At 38.0% G+C, this 19,662-nt stretch overlaps 1 protein-coding gene across 16 annotated transcripts in view; it reads right to left on the bottom strand.

Moving 5' to 3' along the window:
- Positions 1–222: 222 nt before the first annotated feature.
- The window catches only part of ZFX (zinc finger protein X-linked), a 79,952-nt gene continuing 60,512 nt past the window's right edge, over positions 223–19,662 (bottom strand). For all 16 annotated transcript variants that reach the window (XM_079764858.1, XM_079764860.1, XM_079764850.1 and 13 more), the window contains 5 exons: positions 8,580–8,720; positions 8,003–8,146; positions 7,217–7,369; positions 6,538–6,678; positions 223–5,737 (listed from right to left, as the gene is read on the bottom strand). In XM_079764858.1, the coding sequence (XP_079620984.1) occupies positions 4,554–5,737; positions 6,538–6,678; positions 7,217–7,369; positions 8,003–8,146; positions 8,580–8,720 (1,763 nt within the window). In that variant the 3' untranslated portion in view covers positions 223–4,553. The remainder of the gene's footprint in view (positions 5,738–6,537; positions 6,679–7,216; positions 7,370–8,002; positions 8,147–8,579; positions 8,721–19,662) is intronic.

Genomic DNA, 19,662 nt, shown 5'->3' with positions numbered 1-19,662 from the left:
ATATGCAACACTGATACTTTCATTGGTGCTATAAGTGCTCAACTACTAAAGGGGTCACATCACTTCCAGCTTATACTGTGTCAAGAATTTATTAACCCTGTGATTTATGTTTCTTCATTTCCATGTGTGTGTTTGTGTGTATGTGTGTGTGTGTGTGTGTGTGTGTGTGCGTGCGCGCGCATGCACGCACACACCCTGTCTATAGCCAACACTCCACTAGGGTAACTTAAAACAAAATAGGAATTTATTTACAACAATAGCAGATGTCAAAAATAACAGGAACAATATATAACAAATCCAAGAATTATTTTATGAAAAAGGCAAACAATATATACACAAAAGACAAAACAAAACCCAAATGGGCAAAGTTAATTTTTACTTTACCTAAACAGCTACCGATATGGGTTTTCAGATATGAATTACTTAAGTAACGTCGGGCCAATTAATTAAACACATACACACTTTCCAGTCCTTCTCTTTTACTTGCTGACTCTTCCTCTGAATTCTTATCCACCTTTGAGGAGTGTAACTTAGGGGAAGCCATACAAGATTAAGTGCAGGCTATTTACATGTGGACTAAAGGATTTACTTACTGACCAGCAGGCTCACACTTTAAAAGGGGTAAATCCAAGATATAAACTGAGTCCCATGTCACCTTTAACTGCTTATCTCTGGCTTGTGTGTATGTGTGTGTTTCTAATCTTTGAAGTTCCTCAAGTGCTCTAAAACAGCGTTTCCCAAACTTGAGCATGCAGCAGAATTACTTGGAGGACATGTTAAGACACAAGATCACTGGATCCCACACCCAGTTTTCTGATTCAGTGGGACTTGGGTAGGGCTGAGAATTTGGCAGCACTTGAAAACCACTGCCCTGAAACAGCAACCCTTTAAGAGTTTGACTGGTCATGCTTTTCTTTACATGAATTCTAGAATTTGTGGGAGATCAAGGAAATTGTCAATACTAGGATTCCCAGAGAACAGAGCGATACACTGCCTGGGATCGTAGACTGGTATGATGTTATCAGGTATTTTATCACAACTCAGTTTCTCAGCATGCTACGATTTTTGTCCGATTTACGGCTCTGGACAGTGACATTCACCATGTCCTCTTGATCCTTTACCTCGAGTTTTTATTATTTACTGTCTCAACTATTAGGCAAATACTTATTCCTACATAGTTGAAGATCAGCAGGATCTCATCTTTAAAAATCCATGACTGAAATCTAGTTCTCTTTTAACTCCTGATAACTTTTACCTAACTTCTCTTATTATGACAATAACCATTCTCTAGTATGTTAGTGTCTTCTAGAACCCTCCAAACTGGGCACAAAGGGGAAACTCTAGGGCAGGGTTTCTGTGGTGGAGGTGGGGACAACCCCCACTAACCCAATGTGCTATGCATTGATACTAAAATGAACTTTAAGTGCTCTCAAAAACCACTTTATGCAAGGGAAATTTATCTCCGGGGAATTTGAGATGCTAATAAAACAAATCCTTTATGAAGATAAAAAGAAAAAAATAAATTTCAAGGACATGCTCATCAAAGGACTCACCAATCACCTCTTAACTCCTCTGAAATACTTGCAAATCCGCAGGGCTGAAATATTATCAGTATTTGCATTCAAGTCATAAAACTCAAAGCAATCAAGCATTTTGAATTCCACTGCTGCATAAAAGGAATTAAGAAATGGGGAAATGAAAATAAACCACTGCTTTTGATGTTTATTAGGTTTACAAAAACTGTACATTTTTTTTTCTTAAGAAAAAGCATTAACTTAGTACTGGTATCAAATAGACTAAACATTCAGTAACAGGAAAATATTCTGATTTTTATTTTTGCACGTTATTCTCAAGTACACAATTACAATAATGTCACACATCCCTATATGATTTTCTTTTTATGTATTTTACTTTTTTTACAAAGTGTACAGAGGGAGGGACATACAATATTTAATAGGATATTTCTACAGAACAATAACTTATATTATGTCCTTGTAAAAATCTGTACCTCTTTAAAACATTTAACTGAAACATCCATTTTTTTTAGCTTTGCTAATCAAAATTGTTTTAAGTAAAACTAGGTTGTAACTAATGTCAGTACATAACAGTGACTACAATTTCATTTTCTCTTTATACAGACAAATACATTTTATCATATTCACTTGACCAAACCCTTAAATAGCCTTTAAAGGTTTCAATATTGTGCTTTAAAAAGAAAAGAACTGTGTATGATTCCAGACTATGTAAGAGAAATATAAAGTGTGTAAAATGCTGTGTTCTTTATCTTTCAGTTTATTTAAAAAAATATAATGACCAATTATTTATATTTTCTGTATTAATTTTATAGGATGTTTTAAAATTAATAAATTTCCACTTTCACTGAAGTGTTTTTACATTACCTCTGGGAAAAATTAAAAATTAGGGAAATTTTAAAGGTTCTCAAAAAAAGACAGAGCTTTCAAGAATAGTACTGCAGGGCAATGAATCACACAATTTTAAGTTACTTTTTTTTAAAAAGCACGTTATAGAGGCCAAGAGGGCACAGGAGCTCCCACTGGGACAGGCCCATGCCTTGGTTTTGACTGGCATTCAGGTTGGAGTTCATACCAGCTTAAAAGTACTTGACTTAGAACTGAAGTAAATCAATCCAATACTTCAGATGCTTGCCAAACACACGATATTTAGAGTTCTAATCCTATAAACTCTTGAATACAGATCAACGGCAAAGAGAAAGATGAAAGGTAAAAACCTAAAAGCACAAAGAGGATGGAGCACCATAATGAAGTGGCAAGGCAGCTATCAAGTGGGAAGCAAAGTCCAAAATCTCCCACGACGTGCCAGGTACTCGTATGTGCTGACAGCCAATTTAAAGACCCCCCCCCTCCCCAACTGTCTTCTGTTCTCTAAAATTTATTCTAACATAACCAAATTCTAATTAACTTTAGTGTTCCTTTTATGAATTTATAAATCTGAGTCTGAACTATTTGTTTTTAAAAAAAAAATCAACTCAAAGAAAAATAAAACAGTGAAAGACATGGTGATGTTCCAAATAAGGCATCAGATTATTTTCCTCATGCACTTAAAACATACCTTTAATGTTATGTTCTAATCAAAGCCAACTTGAGCGTTAAGTTTTTGAAAGTTTCCTAACTACAACTAAGAAATAACAGAGTAGGCTGAACTTGCCAAGTGTAAATCATAATTAGCACCCGATCTCTGATACGTGAAGCCATAGCTTCTTGAGTCTCCCTCGCTTGGTAACACCGAGTTCCCTCGGGGGCTTCTCAGAGAGAACTGAGGAAGGTCTGTCTGGATACTCGTTAGCTTTTCAGAAAAATATAAAGGCATGGAGCTGAAGGTGTATGAAAACATTCTATCTAGAAACATCTTAACTTCTATTTTTCAATTACCAAAGATATTTAAAAGAAAATACCTTTACTCTTTAAAAATACGAGTGTCCTTATTTTCCTTCTAATTCTTCACCTGAGTAGTCTCTCTGAAGAGCATGATTTAAAAAATGCTCTCATACATCCCTGCATCTTTCATGTTATTGTAAATTTAATACTTTTCATTATAGATTTTAAACAACTACTACTTGGGGTTGTGTGTATAAATATGTAAAATAAGCAATACACACAGATACATGTTTTATATATATATGTGCATATACATAGTTCAGGGTACATATACATATATAAAGTTGCAAAAGATCCTATGAGCCACAAATTACCTCTAGGAGATTCCAAAATGCAGTCCTCAATAAGTCTCATTTGTAGCACACAACCATTCCAAGACAAAGCAGCACAGACAGAATAATCAAAATACAACAGGATCAAGCAAAATTTGTCAATAAAGTTTTCTAAGACTTTGCTATGCAGACAAAAGATGTAAATACTCCAAAGAAAGCCCCCCAAAGGTATATTTTGTCCACTAAACAAAATGAAAAGTAAGCACAAACCCACCCACTGTTCTTTACTCAGCAATGCCAGGGATGCAAAGCTCAAATGGAAACTTCCATTGTCATGTGGTCAGAAAAGATTAAGCAAGACAAGTACATGACTTTCGTGTTAGCCTAATTGGACGTGACTGTTAAATCTCCCATTTATGTTAGATGTCTCTGACAATTTTACTGTAAGAAATTTATGGGGGGGGGGGGGGATAGTTACTCTGAAAGTAATCATGTTGACTCAATCTAAAGTTACCCTAGCTTTATGTTAAATGGTCTTAGAAGAGTACCATCAAGATAATAAGCAAGGTAAATATTTAAATAAATATAAAACTAATAGAAAATTTCAGTATAGAAGCAAGGATTACTTCATTAAAAGCAACTTGCTTGTTGCTGCTTTTCCCCATTAATTAAACAAACTGAATAGAATTCAGAACACACTACTGAACAAAATGTTAAAAAAAAAAAAAAGTCAACTACAAGCAATATTCTATTTGTACACAGAATAAATCAATATACAGTATTGTATGTGAACAAGACTGATTGGCTTTAAAATGAATTTTCTGCTTCAAGGCCAGCATCTCCACAAACGTCCGTAGAAGTATTATTAGGGCAGGCCCACTTCTTTATGATGCCGCATTATGTGCTGGTTCTTTTCCGAAGGTCTCCGGAACCCTTTCTTGCAGTACTCACAACGGTGAGGGTAGTCTTTTGTATGAATGGAAATAACATGCCGTTTAAAGCCTGACGCATCTGTAGTGCTATACTCACAGTACTCACACTGATACACCTTCCTGCCACTGTGTGTCTTCATATGCTTTTTAAGCTCATTCTGCTGCCTAAATCCCTTTCTACATCTCTTGCACCTAAACGGAAGATCTTTTGTGTGAACCGAGAGAATATGGCGACTTAGAACAAATGGATCTGCAATCTTAAAGTCACAATGTCTACACTGGTGCATTTTTTTACCCTTGTGGGCAGCCACGTGTTTCTTAAGTTCTGAGGGCCTATGAAAGCCTTTATCACACATGTCACACTTATGGGGGTAGTCCTTCGTGTGAACTGAAATTATGTGTCGTTTCAAATCACTGGAGTTTGAACTCTTGTGGTCGCAATGCAAACACTGGTGTGTTTTGCTTTCTTGGTGAATAAGAGCATGTTGCTGCACCTCTTTGGTATCTGAGAAAGTCAGAAGACAAATGTCACACTTGAATGGCATCTCTTTACTATGCTTAGTTTTAACGTGCGTTTTCAAGTTAGAAGAGTCTGCAGACCTGTATTCGCAGTACTGGCATTGGTACGGCTTCTCCCCGGTATGGATTCGCATGTGCTTTTTGAGCTCTGAGGGGTGACGAAAACCTTTACCGCATTCCACGCAGATATGAGGAAAGTTCTTGCTGTGGACCGCCAAAAGGTGGCGATTCAATAACCCTTGTTCAGCTGTTTCATATTCACAAAATTTACACTTGTACATTTTGTTGGCTCCTTTTTCCTTATGCACCATTTTGTGAGTAAACAAAGCCCCAGCATGAGAGAAATGCTTCCCACATTCATCGCATTCGATGGCCTTCTCTGTCTTGCTGGTCAGCTTGTGGCTCTCCAGGTGGTTGTGTAAACTTATCTTCTTGTTGGTAGTGTAATCACAGTCAGTACAGCGGTACTTCTTCTTGGCAAGGTGTTCAGGATGGTTTTTCATGTGCCTTTTCAAAAAACCTCTGGACTTAAACTTTTTCCCACAAATCATGCAAGGATAGACAGTCAAGGGATGTCCATCAGGGCCAATTATTATTGCTAAGAAAGGAAAAGAAAGGTACATGAGAGATCAAACCAAGTTCTATTTTGGTTTCGTCAAGAATTTAAAGGGTGTGTTCTGGACATTATTGGGCAAATACTCCGAAGTTAAGCTATTTGCTACTTAACATTCCTTTTAGCATTTTTCAACACAGGAGATATATCAACCTTGTCATAAAGAGGAACCTGGTCTGCAAACTTTATTTGGTATGACTGTACCAACCTCACTCCCTCCAGTTTAAAACAATAAATGAATATGTAACTTCTATTAACTAGTGATTAAAGCTATTATTATCAATTTAGAAATCAGTGGGAAATTATTCATAAAAATAAAGTGTTGTAATCCCAATTTCTTCTTTGGTTATTCCAAAAACATAATTTATGTCAACTCACAGTAAAGCTTAAATGGGCATACAAAAATAGACAGGAATACATGAACTGAAGTACCTGTTCTGTATGCCTCCTTACGCTGACATAATCAGATTCTTTAAATATATTACTTTTTAAAAAGTTAATGTTTGTAACGTATTTGAGGGATTTCTTTTCATTTCCACAAAAAAAAAAATCACTGAGTTTTTAATTATTTTCATCCGTGTTCGATCCATTCCGTTTCTTTTTATCCAAGAAAATCATTCATGAATATCACTGAATTCTTAAAATTATATTTTCAACTTTGATATGCAAAAGTTACATGTGGTCTATAGCAGCTAAAATGCCATCACAACACCTCTGTGGATACATACTAGTTTCATCTGAGAGCTCGCAAAGCACGCTGCGCTGTGGAACTCGTGTGCCCTCACCTGTTTGGTACTGCCTGGAATCAGGTCTTCTCCTTTTCTTTGGTTTTTGTTTAGCCAGTCTGCCGAGCCCAGCAGACTCATCTATGTGCAAGAGGGCACTGGCAGTGCCATTCCGGTTTTCAATTCCATCAGAATTATTACCTAACGATGCGCATTAAAAAACAAAATTATACTGTATTATAAATTATAAAGAATTAGGGATTCTTTATTAACTACAACAACGAAAAGTAAGCCATGATACTCATGAATGACAGAAATTCCCCATTCTAGATAATGGGTTTCATGACCATATTTATTATAACAAGACCGGAAGAAATGGCCTAGCTTCCAAATCTAAAAAACACGTCAGCATTTTGCCCCATGGACTCCCTTGTCTCCCACAATTGAAAAGGCATGGGACAGATATAATCGCGATGCAAGTTTCAGCTTGAAAGCCTGTGTGCTTCTTGCAATACTTCATTCTACATGCTATACACATATAGAAAAGGAGAAAAACCTTGTTAAAAATAAAGACAAAAAGGAGACTTTATAATCTTCCTCTACTCCTGTTCAAATCAAGTAACCGTTATAGGGTACTGGCATTACAGATTTCTGAAACCTAAGACCACGGAAACCGTTTTTCAAGCATGAATTCACATTCAAGAACCAACTCAATTGGAAGAGCTGCTATGCAACTTACCGTAAGCTGCTGCCCACGCTATTGGCATGAAGGTTTTGATTTCATTGTCATCGATTTGCTGTTCGTGTGCGGCGGCTGCTGCGGCTGCTGCAGCGGCATCCTCTTCTCCTACGATCACTTCCATATACACTTCATCAGCAATTTCAGCAACATCTAAGTAGAAAATTATATAAACTTTTGTGACCAGGTTTACAGAGATTATAGGAAAGACACTGTCATTTGAATTCAATTAATAGACAAGTAGAAAGAAGGTTCAAATGTTCTTTACCTAGAACCATTTTCACATATAAGCACTCAAATATTTGAATGAATCATTCATTTCTTGGTTTTCACCATAATTCATTTTTTCATTGTTGATACTATTCGTTTTTACATTAAAGTTCTTAAGAATACATAATGAGTTATTGGTGTTTCCCTTGGAATATGGCAGCATAACAATCTCTACAATAATGCTACTTGTTTCCTTGAAATATTGGCCATATTTAAGATTTTTTTATTTTTTTACTTTTTGTTAATCCTCACCTGAGGATATTTTTTCCATTCATTTTTGGAGAGAGTGGAAGGGAGAGGGAGAGACAGAGAGAGAAACATTGATGTGAGAGAGACACATCGATTGGTAGCCTGCAACAGAGGTACATGCCCTTGACTGGAATCAAACCTGGGACCCTTCAGTCCACAGGCTGACACTCTATCCACTGAGCCAAACAGGCTAGGGCCATAAAGTTTTTTTTTAAAAAGAGCTACGAGAACATTAAATTTTTGCCCACAAAAAGACCACCTACTTACTTAGATCTTCATCTTCTTGCTGAGAGTCATTGACAGTCATATAAACCATCTTTTCCCTTGGCACACGAATACTGCTATTCTGATCAAGTAGTTCAACTCCATGGTCATTCTCAGGCTCACTCTCCACAATGTCTACGGTGCCACCTATTAGGGAAGATGACAGCTCCAAGAATTTATGAGAGAACTTCATTTCCACCTATTTCACATATCACATTTTACATACTTTTCTACTGCTACATTGGAAACCTTCCTTAAACATAACTTTATTTGTTCAGAAAGGAAGGGAGAGTGGGAGAGAGATAGAAACATCAATGATGAGAAAGAATATTGATCAGCTGCCTCCTGCACACCCACTACTGGGGATCAACCAGGCAGGTGCCCTGAACGGGAATCGAACGCCAACCTCCTTGTTCATAGGTGGATGCTTAACCACTGAGCCATGCTGGCCGGGCTGGAAACCTTGCTTAAAAGTTATCTTCAGAAAAGGTTTCAAATGTTCTCAATCTAATCCACCCAAAAGTCATCAGGTTGAAGGGTTCAGATCAGGATGAGTGATATGCTGAAGGTGTCCTCTTACCTAAGTCATCCTCTCCAGGGTCAGCTTTAAAAATGTACACCTTGATGACTTCAGGGCAAGAACCATCCACTTTACAAGGATCAATTTCCGACTCTGCCATTCCAGAGGAACCACCATGTTCTATTTTGCCAGCATCATCCACTAAAAAGGCAGGAAACACATTACAAATAACATTAGTGGGTATTTAAATGTTACCATTTTCCAAAGTCTTTTTTACAAATATAATCTTTGATTCACATAAAAATGAACGATTTTACCTAGACAAGTAGACACGTGGAGCATGATGGGAAATGTGGCCAATGGCTACGCTAAAGCCTGGTCACGAAGGGTCTTGTGTAACCTGGCAGAGAAGATCAGACTTGATCCTTGGCTGGAGGTTTCTCAATCTTATCAGGTGTCAAAATCTCTTTGGGAACTTAAAAACACAGGCCAGCGCCCAGCAGTTCTACAGAACCAGAATCTGCAGGGGTGGGACCTGATATATAGACAGATTAAGAGGTACCCTGCCCTAGGGATTCTGATCAGAGTTTTGAGAACCTCTGCTATAGGTGATGGGACACTTCTACGCCAAGCAGTGATGAAGTGAGATCACCATTTTTGCTATACCATGCGGGCCTTGAGAAAGGTGGACCCAAAGGGGTTAGGACATGAAACAGGATACCACTTGTGAATCTACTTCAATAATGCAGGCGACAGATACCAAGGCCTCGAATCAGGCAGAGGCAGTACAGATGGGGAAGAGGGCTGGACTTGAGGCTTATCTTAGAATTAAAATGGCAGTACTTGATGCCCAACAAAAAATTGAACATGACAAAGGATAACTATGGGATTTCTGACTTGGGTGATAAGCAACTGGGCAAGAAATGTTAAGAAGAGAAATGAGGAAAAGGATCTCTCTTCCTGCATGTTAATTTAATTAAGGTCCAAAGGGTAACAACTCTGAAAGCTCTCAGAGCTGGTTTCTGTCCCTATCCCTCTGTACTCATAGCACCCTTTGATTGTTTCTCTGAGTGTACAATTCACTATATTGTTACTATCTGGGGTTTTCCACCTAGCTTTCCCATTGACAGAGTAGAACCAGTATTTTCATTATTCAGTTTTTTAAGATAAGAGTCTAGTGATAGTAGATGCTCAGAATATTGATGAATCAATGATTTAATGGGTGACTGAGATGTGTGAAGTCAGTTGCTGGATATTCCAGTCTGAAAGCTTAAGGCTGACACACAGATTTGGGAGCCCATGCTAACCAAGCCTTGAGATCATACAATGAGAACCTGCAGTGTGAGGCGGCGGGCTGAGAAAATCCTAGGAATGTCATAGTCTAAGGGAGGGACAAGAAGAGTTCACAAAGGAACTCAAGAAAGGAAAGCTGAAGAGGTTGATGGAGAGTCATAAAGGAAGCTAGGGAGCTAAAAGTTCCAAGAATTCTACTAAGACCCAAGGCAATAATGCAACATGCACTATTCAAGGAGGAATGTCTGCATTGACCAGAGTCACCTGGAAGTCATTGATGTTCCTGGTGAAAAGTGGTGTAATGACGGGTATATGGGGTCAGATGTGGGCTGAGGATTCAATGGAAGCTGTGAATTTCTTTATGAAGTCTAATTTTAAAGTGAACAGAGAGGCAGTGACCGGAATGGGTTGCAGGGCCAAGGACTTTTCTGTTTAACTGAGAAAAATACTTACGCATGCTCAATCTGTAGGAGAAAATATAATAGAAAGTGAGGGGCTAGCCCTGGCTGGTTTGGCTCAGTGGATAGAGCATTGGCCTGCGGACTGAAAGGTCCCAGGTTCGATTCCGGCCAAGGGCACATGCCTGGGTTGCGGGCTCAATCCCCAGTAGGGGATGTACTGGAGGCAGCCAATCAATGATTCTCTCTCATCATTGATGTTTCTCTCTCTCTCTCTCCCTCTCCCTTCCTCTCTGAAATCAATAAAGAAATATTAAAAAAAAAAAAAGAAAGAAAGTGAGGGGCTAAAACCAGACATGGTGTGGAATTTATAGATCAAGATCTCAGAAGAAAAGGGAAACGGAAACGAAACCAGGTGCAAAGATAAACAAGCCCTGGCCGGTGTGGCTCAGTTGGCTGAATGTCATCCTGTGCAACAAAAGGTCTCGTTTGAGTCCCAGTCAGGACACAGCCTGGGTTGCAGGCTCGATCCCCGGTAGGGGGCGTGCAGGAGGGGGCCAATCGATGTTTCTCTCCCTCTCCTTCCCTCCCTCTCTAAAAAAAATAAAATAATAAATAAATAAGACATATTTTTTAAAAAGATAAAGGAATTTTCCTTAAATAGGAGAAAAAATATACTGTACTTCTGAGATGAGAAAGTAAACATGGATGAGAACATAGCTACATTGTGTTTAGGGAAAGGGGGAAGGTTGTAATGCAGAAAATTGGAGGAGTTCATGACTGGTGGCTTCAACCGTAGATATGAAATAGGAAGGAAGGACTTGGTTACCAGTGAGAAAATGGCAGACTGAGTTAAGAACTTAAAAAGCTAGAGAAAATGAGTTGATCCAGGACAAGCTTGATGATATGAAGGGTCAGAGACCAGTTGGTTAAACTCTCCAGTTTAAAAAAGGAGAGGTTCTCTGAACGCTGAATGTAACTATCTATATTCAAGTATCTGGACTATGTTTTATAAAAATGGTTTGTAGGGGGAAAGAATCAGCATTATGTCCTAATTTCTGGCCTGATATGTACCTGCCCTTTTTCAAAGCTAAATATTTTTACGATATACCCAAGCTGATTGGGCCAATGTTGTTTTCTTAAAGGTAGCTTTGGAATTTTAAGCCGAGATAACATTAGAAAAATGAAGATCTCACCGAACTAGCAGGAAAGTCCTGAATAAATTTATGTCTTCAAAGACCTCATCTCTGACAGGTGACATTGTTGATGAAGCTTGGCCTCTTTTGGCAAGGTTTGTCCAAACCGATTCTAACAAGTACTGGAAAATCAAATGCCCTTGTGTTTACAAAGAACAAGGTCAGGCTAGCTGTTTTTGCGTACACTAGTTTGTCGGTACTCATAAGATAAACCTTTGATGATTGGAAAATCTAATCATTTTTGAGCTTACAAAATGCCATGTATTTACCGATAACTTGAACTAAAAGATTTTTCTGTTTGTTTTCATAAATGTGTGGGAAACACATTTCAAATATACAGGCTTACTGGAGCCAAGCAGAGCTATTCTATCATTTGACCAAAAGCAGAATTCAACTTTAGATTTTCACCTTGAGAATTTGCCCCACTAACTCAACCTATGAAGTTATTCTAAATATGAAATATTACAGAAGTGATTTGTTTTAAAAAATACTTTGCTGGTCCTCTTACTCAAAATTTCACTCTGATTTTAATGCTACCATTAAAAATGAATTTCTATTCAAAACAGACAAAGGCGGCTTAGATAAAATTGAGTCATCATACCTATGATTTCTGCATAAGTGCCTTCTTCTAATGCAGTAAAATGAAGAACTAGAGCTTTAGAATAGACCTCTCCAAAATAGAAGAGCATAATTCCTGAAAATTAAGACTACTTCTAATAACTATCATTTGCATGGCATTTCACAATTTCCTTAGCATTTCTATGTACTTTTACTAACTTGATTCTCATCTTTTCCAGATAAAGAAATAAAGGCTCTGAGATTATATGTGACTTGCCCAAATAGGTGAACTAGTAAGTGAGAAGTGGGAGACCAAGTGAGGAGGTACCTGTCTTTAGAATCCAGATCTTTATTTTCATCTTTTAATTTTTTAAGAAATTTATGTTCACTGTATATAATTTAGTATTTTAAAAAATCAACAACAGTCCCACCAACCAGAGAGTCTATCATTATCTTAGTAAATTTCCTTCCCAGTTTTTTCTTTTAAGTAAAATTGGCATCACATTTTCCTCCAGCCTTATGGAATAATAATCTTTGTATTTCATCCAGCAGTTTTAAACTGTAAAACTGAAGAAAAAATTGACTTAGCAACTATCTCATTAGTAATAGCAAAACTATGGCAAAATACAGGCATACTTTATACTGCTTCAAGGGAGCTTCAGTAAAATCCCGGAAGACCAAAAATTAAGGGTTGCTTATTTGCAATACTAAGAGGTGCTACGGAGTCTAAAAATATAGTTAAGACTTCAGAAAACTCAGTAGTTCCTGGAAAAGAAAAAGTACTTGGGGTTGGGGGGTAAGGGATACTCCACTTCAAGAAAACTGCTTGTTAAAGGAACACTGATCTAATTTAAAAATCAGCAAAACGAAGCTGATTTGGAGAGCATTTGATGGAGAATCTATATAATAAGAAATGACGATGGTTGTGATAATGATAACACCAAATATTTACCTACCACATACCACATGCCAAGCATGATACTAAGCCCTTAAAATATACCATTTACTCCTCACAACAACCTTATAAAACAGGTGATAGTTTTGTTATTCTCACCTCTCAAAGCTTCAAAACAGATTTCATTATAATTTTTGCCAAGACAGAAAAATATATGGTATCGGATTGCTATAGAATTGCATTTTGTGTACATTAATATTGTAAAAAGAGACATCACACCAAAATCCCTTAGACACTGCCCTCCGTCAGCTTTCTTAAAACAAAGATCCAGTCACCTTACTCTCTAGCAGGGAATGGTGCCCCATTTCCTACCAAAATACAAATTGCAGTCTAGCAACCGAACTCTGACCAAACTGCCTTCTGCCTTCAGTTTTGTCTCCCCAGCACCCCCAGACTACCCCACGTACCCTGAACTTATTAGTATGTTATTTCCATTCCTTTATGCTTCTGCAACTTTGCTTTAAAATCTATACATATTTATTGTAGAAATTGTACAGCTTATTAAGAAAAGTATAAAAAGAAATTAAAATGTGCTCAAAAGCCCACCACATGGAACTATCAATAGAATTTACAGATTATTCAGACATTTCTGTGCATATTTAGGCATTGAAAGAACGGGAGACAGACTGGACAGAGATTTTTTTAGTGAAAATTGGATACTGTAACATGCTATTTTTAAACAAAAAATATATTAGAATTTACTCAAACTTTAATTCCATTCCCTGGCTTACCAATCCCTTGCCCCACACCTCTCCTTTTTTATGGTGAGGAGAGGGGAGGACTACACATCTTTGCCTTATTTAAGCACTTTATTCTTGGTATAAATCTAATTGAAATCAGATTGAACATTAAACTGAAAACTCTTAATTCATTAATTTTAGTATTGATTTCTAAATAAATCTGAGTGCCTACAGTAAAGACACAATAACTTTAGAGTAACAGAAAATTTTTTAATTTTATCAGAACAAGCTTAAAGCTTGTTTAACACATCTCTAAAATATTCTTAGTTTCACTAAATTAGACTTATCTCACATTTCAGAAATATCCCCATGCAAATATATTTTTTAAATTCTAAAATTTTATTCTGTGGTTTACCAAATGAAATTGATCGAGTACATACACAAAAATAATGGTAAGATTTTTACAACAATCAGCCTGTAGGACAAAGAAATAAGCAAATACTTTACCATGTCTCCTGTGCTAATATCCCTAGAATAATTCAATTCTAAGCCATTAGACTGTATTGATCCTCAGAGTTCATACACTGAACATAGGGGTTTGGATTTACTTATTTCATTCATTCATTCCCTGAACCACTTTTTATTGGATGTCGACTATGACCAAAGTTGTGCTTAATTAGGAGCTAATATCAGACCAAATGGTCAAAACACCTAAACTAGAAGGCCAGGGCCATTAGGTTCCACATCTGCAAGGGTGCCATTCACACTATAGCTGGACAGCTGACAGCTGCATGCAGCAATCCTGTAGACCAGTGGTCGGCAAACTCATTAGTCAACAGAGCCAAATATCAACAGTACAACGATTGAAATTTCTTTTGAGAGCCAAATTTTTTAAACTTAAACTTCTTCTAACGCCACTTCTTCAAAATAGACTCTCCCAGGCCGTGGTATTTTGTGCGAGAGCCACACTCAAGGGGCCAAAGAGCCGCATGTGGCTCGTGAGCTGCAGTTTGCCGACCACGGCTGTAGACAGATCTCTAGCGTGTCTAAATGTATTCCTCCTCTAGTAAGTGGTTTGCCATCTGCCCAGATGCACAAGCCAGAAACCAGGAAGGGAGCTTCAAACCCTCCACCTCCCTCCTCCACCCTAACTTTAATCCAAATTCCACTTCCTAAATATGTCATGAAGTACTTTCTGCCAAACCCTACTGATAGAACCTCATTTCAGACTATCATCGTCTGTTTCTTACCTGGACTACTACAACCATCTCTCATAGTGTACGTTTTGTTTCTAATTTTACTCTTCCCTTGTCTGCTCTCAATATTGCCACTAAGATTACTTTTGTAAACTATAACCCTAAGCATATTATTATTAATCGGCTTACAACGCTAATAGCTCCCCACATCAGAAAGGTAAAGCAGGCTTATTGTATTCCAAGGCCTTTATGATTTGTGCCCAATTTTGCCACTCTTACTTCTCATCATTTCCTCCATTCTCTTCATTAAAGACATTTGCACTCCAAAGAAAAAGTCTCTGAACACTCAAAGAGCTTCCACATTTCCATGCCTTTAAATATGTTCTCTGCCATTCCTCCCTCCTCAGGTACCCACTGAACATTTTACTCATCCTTCAAATTGAATTCATCCCAAATTATGTTTAAAAAATACAATAACCCCTGTCTTATATAAATACTTATGAAAGAAATATGTGGGGCTTGCTTCAAAATAGAGGGAGGAAAATGAATAGGAGGAGATATGAAATAAATTTAGTCATATCTTCAACCAAGCTCCCACAGAACTTTTGGTTTATGCTTTCACAGCATTTAGCTCATTCAAGTGTACCAAAATTCTCAACATTTTCTCCCTTGGTGCTTCCAAAATACTTTGTATATCCAGTGATATATCTTTTCACACTCAACTATATAACTACAAGTTTCTGTCTGTCTGCTCTCCAAGACTGTGAACTCTTAAAAAGCCAGAAACTTTCACTGTTTATCTCTAATAGATAACAAGATTCCTAGCTTATCATGGCTGATTAATAAATGTTACTGAATGAAGACATAAGAAAAGTAAACATAGGCAAGAGTAAAAATAATCGTTTAGATATGATTCCTTTTTCTTATACATAAATTTGAAAAATAAAATAATTCTTTTAGGTAGAACAAGGGAATAGGGTGTGGAGGTTGTCCGGGTGGCTTCTGCTATTAAGGAGTAAGAAAATGTTTAAGCCTCCTCCCCAAATTATTTCCTAACATTGCTAAAATTGGGTATTCATGAATATTGTAAATTTTAATAATCACTGAAATTCAATTTGCCTCCTCCATTCACCAATAATCACTATTTATCCCAAACTCTACTGCGTTATAGTATAAACTTTACACACACATACATATAAACACATACACAGACCAAAAAAAGACAATATGAGAGTGGAGTAGATACTTTGTTTTTTCCTTTATTTTGTTTTATTTATTTTAGTTTTTTTCCTTGCTTTTGTTTTCTTCTTTTTCTTCTTTTTTTTTTTAGTAAACACTAGAATAAAACTTTTCCCATTGATTTTTTTTAGAGAAAGTGGAGGGGAGGGGAGGGATATAGAGAGAGAAACATCGATGTGAGAGACACAACACCGACTGGTTGCCTCCCCCATGCGCAGGGATCAAGCCTGCAACTGAGGTACCTGCCCTTGACGAGAATCGAACCCATGACCCTTCAGTCTGCAGGCAGTCGCTCTTACCACTGAACCAAACCAGCCAGGGCTGGAATAAAACATCTGATTTCAAATCTTCACCCTAATGCTAACTGGCTGTGTAACCTTGGACAAGTTACATAAACTGAGCCTCAGTTACCCAAGCTGTAAAATGGTGATTAACACCAACATTATAGGGTTGTTGTAAGGAAAAAAAAATAAAAAAATTATATATATATATATATATATATATATATATATATATATATATATATATATATATATCTCGTTTTGGAACACAGATACTATTTATTAAAGGTTTACTATTACCTATTTTTATTATTACCAACTTGTTACAAATCTCCAATTGAATAATCTTTCTTGGGATAAAAAATCTTGTTTCAAAAAATTTAAAAATTGGCCATACTGACAACAATCCTAAACATTTCTCCCCTGAAAAGAGAGCTTTATTAACAACAAACCTCACCAAATAAACTTAATTACATCTTCTGATAAAAATGTCAATTGACTCAAGGGTCATTAGAAGATGGATCTGATGAGTCTGAAAGCATTCAGCACACATTACCACCTGAGCTCTTCCTTTGATATGTTAATTCAAATGGACTTAAATTATATATATGCCACCAGACCAAAAGTTTTAATAAGCATTAAGAACTAAACAATCTAATGATTTATTAACATTCAGCTTTTATAAAAGCAGTTGCATATTGTAGAAAACAGTGTTTTGAATACAATTTTATCCTAATAAAAGTCATTGGCCTTAGAATATAAAAACTAAATGGAGAGATCACAGATACTATACTGTCATCAAAACTTTTATTCAAGTTATGGTCTGTACAAAGAAAACTTTCCAATTAATCAACATGTCATGAAGTACTTTCCAATTAATCAACATGTCATGACATACTTTCATTTAACCAAACTAGTTTAAAGGGTTCTAAGCTTAAATTATTCGCTATAGCCCTGGCTGGCATGATAGTGGTTAGAGCGTCAGCCACACACCGAAGGATCATGGGTTCGATTCCGGTCAAGAACATGTACCTGGGTTGCAGGTTTGATCCCCACCCCACTTGGGGCGCATTCAGGAGGCAACCAATCGATGTCTCGCTCTCTCTCACATCAATGTTTCTCTCTCTCTCTCTTCCACCCTCCCTCCCCCTCCATTCCTCTCTCTCTAAAAAAATCAATGGGAAAAAATAACCTCAGGTGAAGATTAACAACAAAAAAATATTTATTTATAATTTTTAATGTCTTTTTAAGATAACAAAGCAATATTTTATTAAAATGTGTATTAGAAATGAAGCATCATATTGGTTTATATTAGAATAGAGGCTCTCTGGCCAAGGTTTTTGGCAGAAGGGAATCCCATGCTCCAGAGGCATATTAGTTGTTTCCTTTGATGTTACTATAAAAGGTAGGCACACATATCCAAGTACCCTAGTCTTCCATAAGAATGCATTATGTTGCCACTGCTTATTAATTCTGCTAATCCTTTTAAAACTGAACTATGCAGTTTTTCCTGGACTTTAAGTTTTAGACTTTAATATTTAGAGTAATAAATTTTGCAAATTCACTACCCACTCCTGACAGCATAAAACTAGTATAAGGGTGGGCAGATCCATGGAATAGAATTAAGAGTCCAGAAATTATCCCCTCACATTTACTATCAATTATTTTCAATAAGACCCTTGCTGGGTAGCTCAGCTGGTTAGAGTGTCATCCTGATACACCAAGGTTAAAGGTTCCATCCCTGGTTAGGGCACATATAAGAACCAACCACTGAATGCATAAGTAGAACAACAAATTGATGTCTCTGTCTCCCTTCCTCTCTCCCTAAAAAAATCAGTAGATAAAATTTTAATGCATGTGTTTCAATAAGAGTACCAAGAATATTCAATAACTAGAGGCCCGGTGCACGGGGGGGAGGGGGGGGTCCCTTCAGCCCAGCCTGCACCCTCTCCAATCTGAGACCCCTCAAGGGATGTCCGACTGCTCGTTTAGGCCCAATCCCGAACTGCTGGCTCCCAACCACTCGCCTGCCTGCCTGCCTGATTGCCCCTAACCGCTTCTGCCTGCCAACCTGATCACCCCCTAACCACTCCCCTGCCAGCCTGATCGACGCCTAACTGCTCCCTTGCCAGCCCGATTGCCCCTAACTGCCTTCCCCTGCTGGCCCAATCACCCCTAACTGCCCTCCCCTGCCAGCCTGGTCGCCCCTAACTGTCCTCCCCTGCAGGCCTGGTCTCACCCAACTCCCCTCCTCTGCCAGCCCGGTCACCCCTAACTGCCCTCCCCTGCAGGCCTGGGTCCCCCCAAACTGTCCTCCCTTGCAGGCCTGGTCCCTCCCAACTGCCCTCCCCTGCTGGCCTGGTTTCCCCCAATTGCTCTCCTCTGCTGGCCCGGTCACCCCTAACTGCCCTCCCCTGATGGCCTGATTGCCCATAACTGCCCTCCCCTGTAGGCCATTCTGTGGTGTCCATCTTGTGTACACATGGAGGCAGCCATCTTTGACCACCTGGGGGTGGCCATCTTGTGTGTTGGAGTGATGGTCAATTTGCATATTACACATATTACTACTAATAATAATTTTATTAGATAGGATGAGTAAAAAACACCATTTCAACAAATGGTGCTGTGACAACTGAATATTTATGTGCCAGAGAGAGTAAAGTTAGCTCCTGACCTCACACTATATATAAAAATAAACTCAAAATGGATCAAAGGTCTAAATGTAAGAGTTAGCCCAGCCAGCATGGCTCAGTGGTTCAGCATTGACCTATGAATCAGGAGGTCGAGGTTCGATCCCCTGGTCAGGGCATATGCCCAGGTTGCAGGCTCAGTCCCCAGTAGGGGGGCGTGCAGGAGGTAGCCGATCCATGATTCTCTCATCACTGATGTTTCTCTCTCTCCTCCCTCCCCCGCCCTCCCTCCCTCCCTCCCTCTCTCTCTCTCTCTCTCTCTCTCTCTCACCCCCCCTTCCTCTCTGAAATCAATAAAAATATATTTTAAAAATAGTGGGTCTTTATTTATATGACGTTTAGTTCCTAAAGGCATACTAATTTCCATACTGGGTCAGAGCTGTGGTCTAGCCAACTGAGGACTTGATCTCTGAAAGCAGTACCAAGAAATATGTGTAAGAAGACACAGTTATCCTCCCAGATGTAGTTAAACATTTAGAGGTGTGCTCTAAAACACCTTACTTTTCTTCAATAATCTGAGTCCATCGTACTTGAAATCATGTTTTAGAATCATTTGTTTCAATGCTATACCAGAGCCTTTTCCCATGCTGTTATATAATTAGTATTTTACATAAACATATAAGTATTACATAAGTACTAACATACATGCATATACAA

Source organism: Cnephaeus nilssonii, assembly GCF_951640355.1.
Source record: "Cnephaeus nilssonii genome assembly, chromosome: X".
NCBI classification, from domain to species: domain Eukaryota; kingdom Metazoa; phylum Chordata; class Mammalia; order Chiroptera; family Vespertilionidae; genus Cnephaeus; species Cnephaeus nilssonii.
This window is presented reverse-complemented; position numbering and strand designations above follow the sequence as displayed.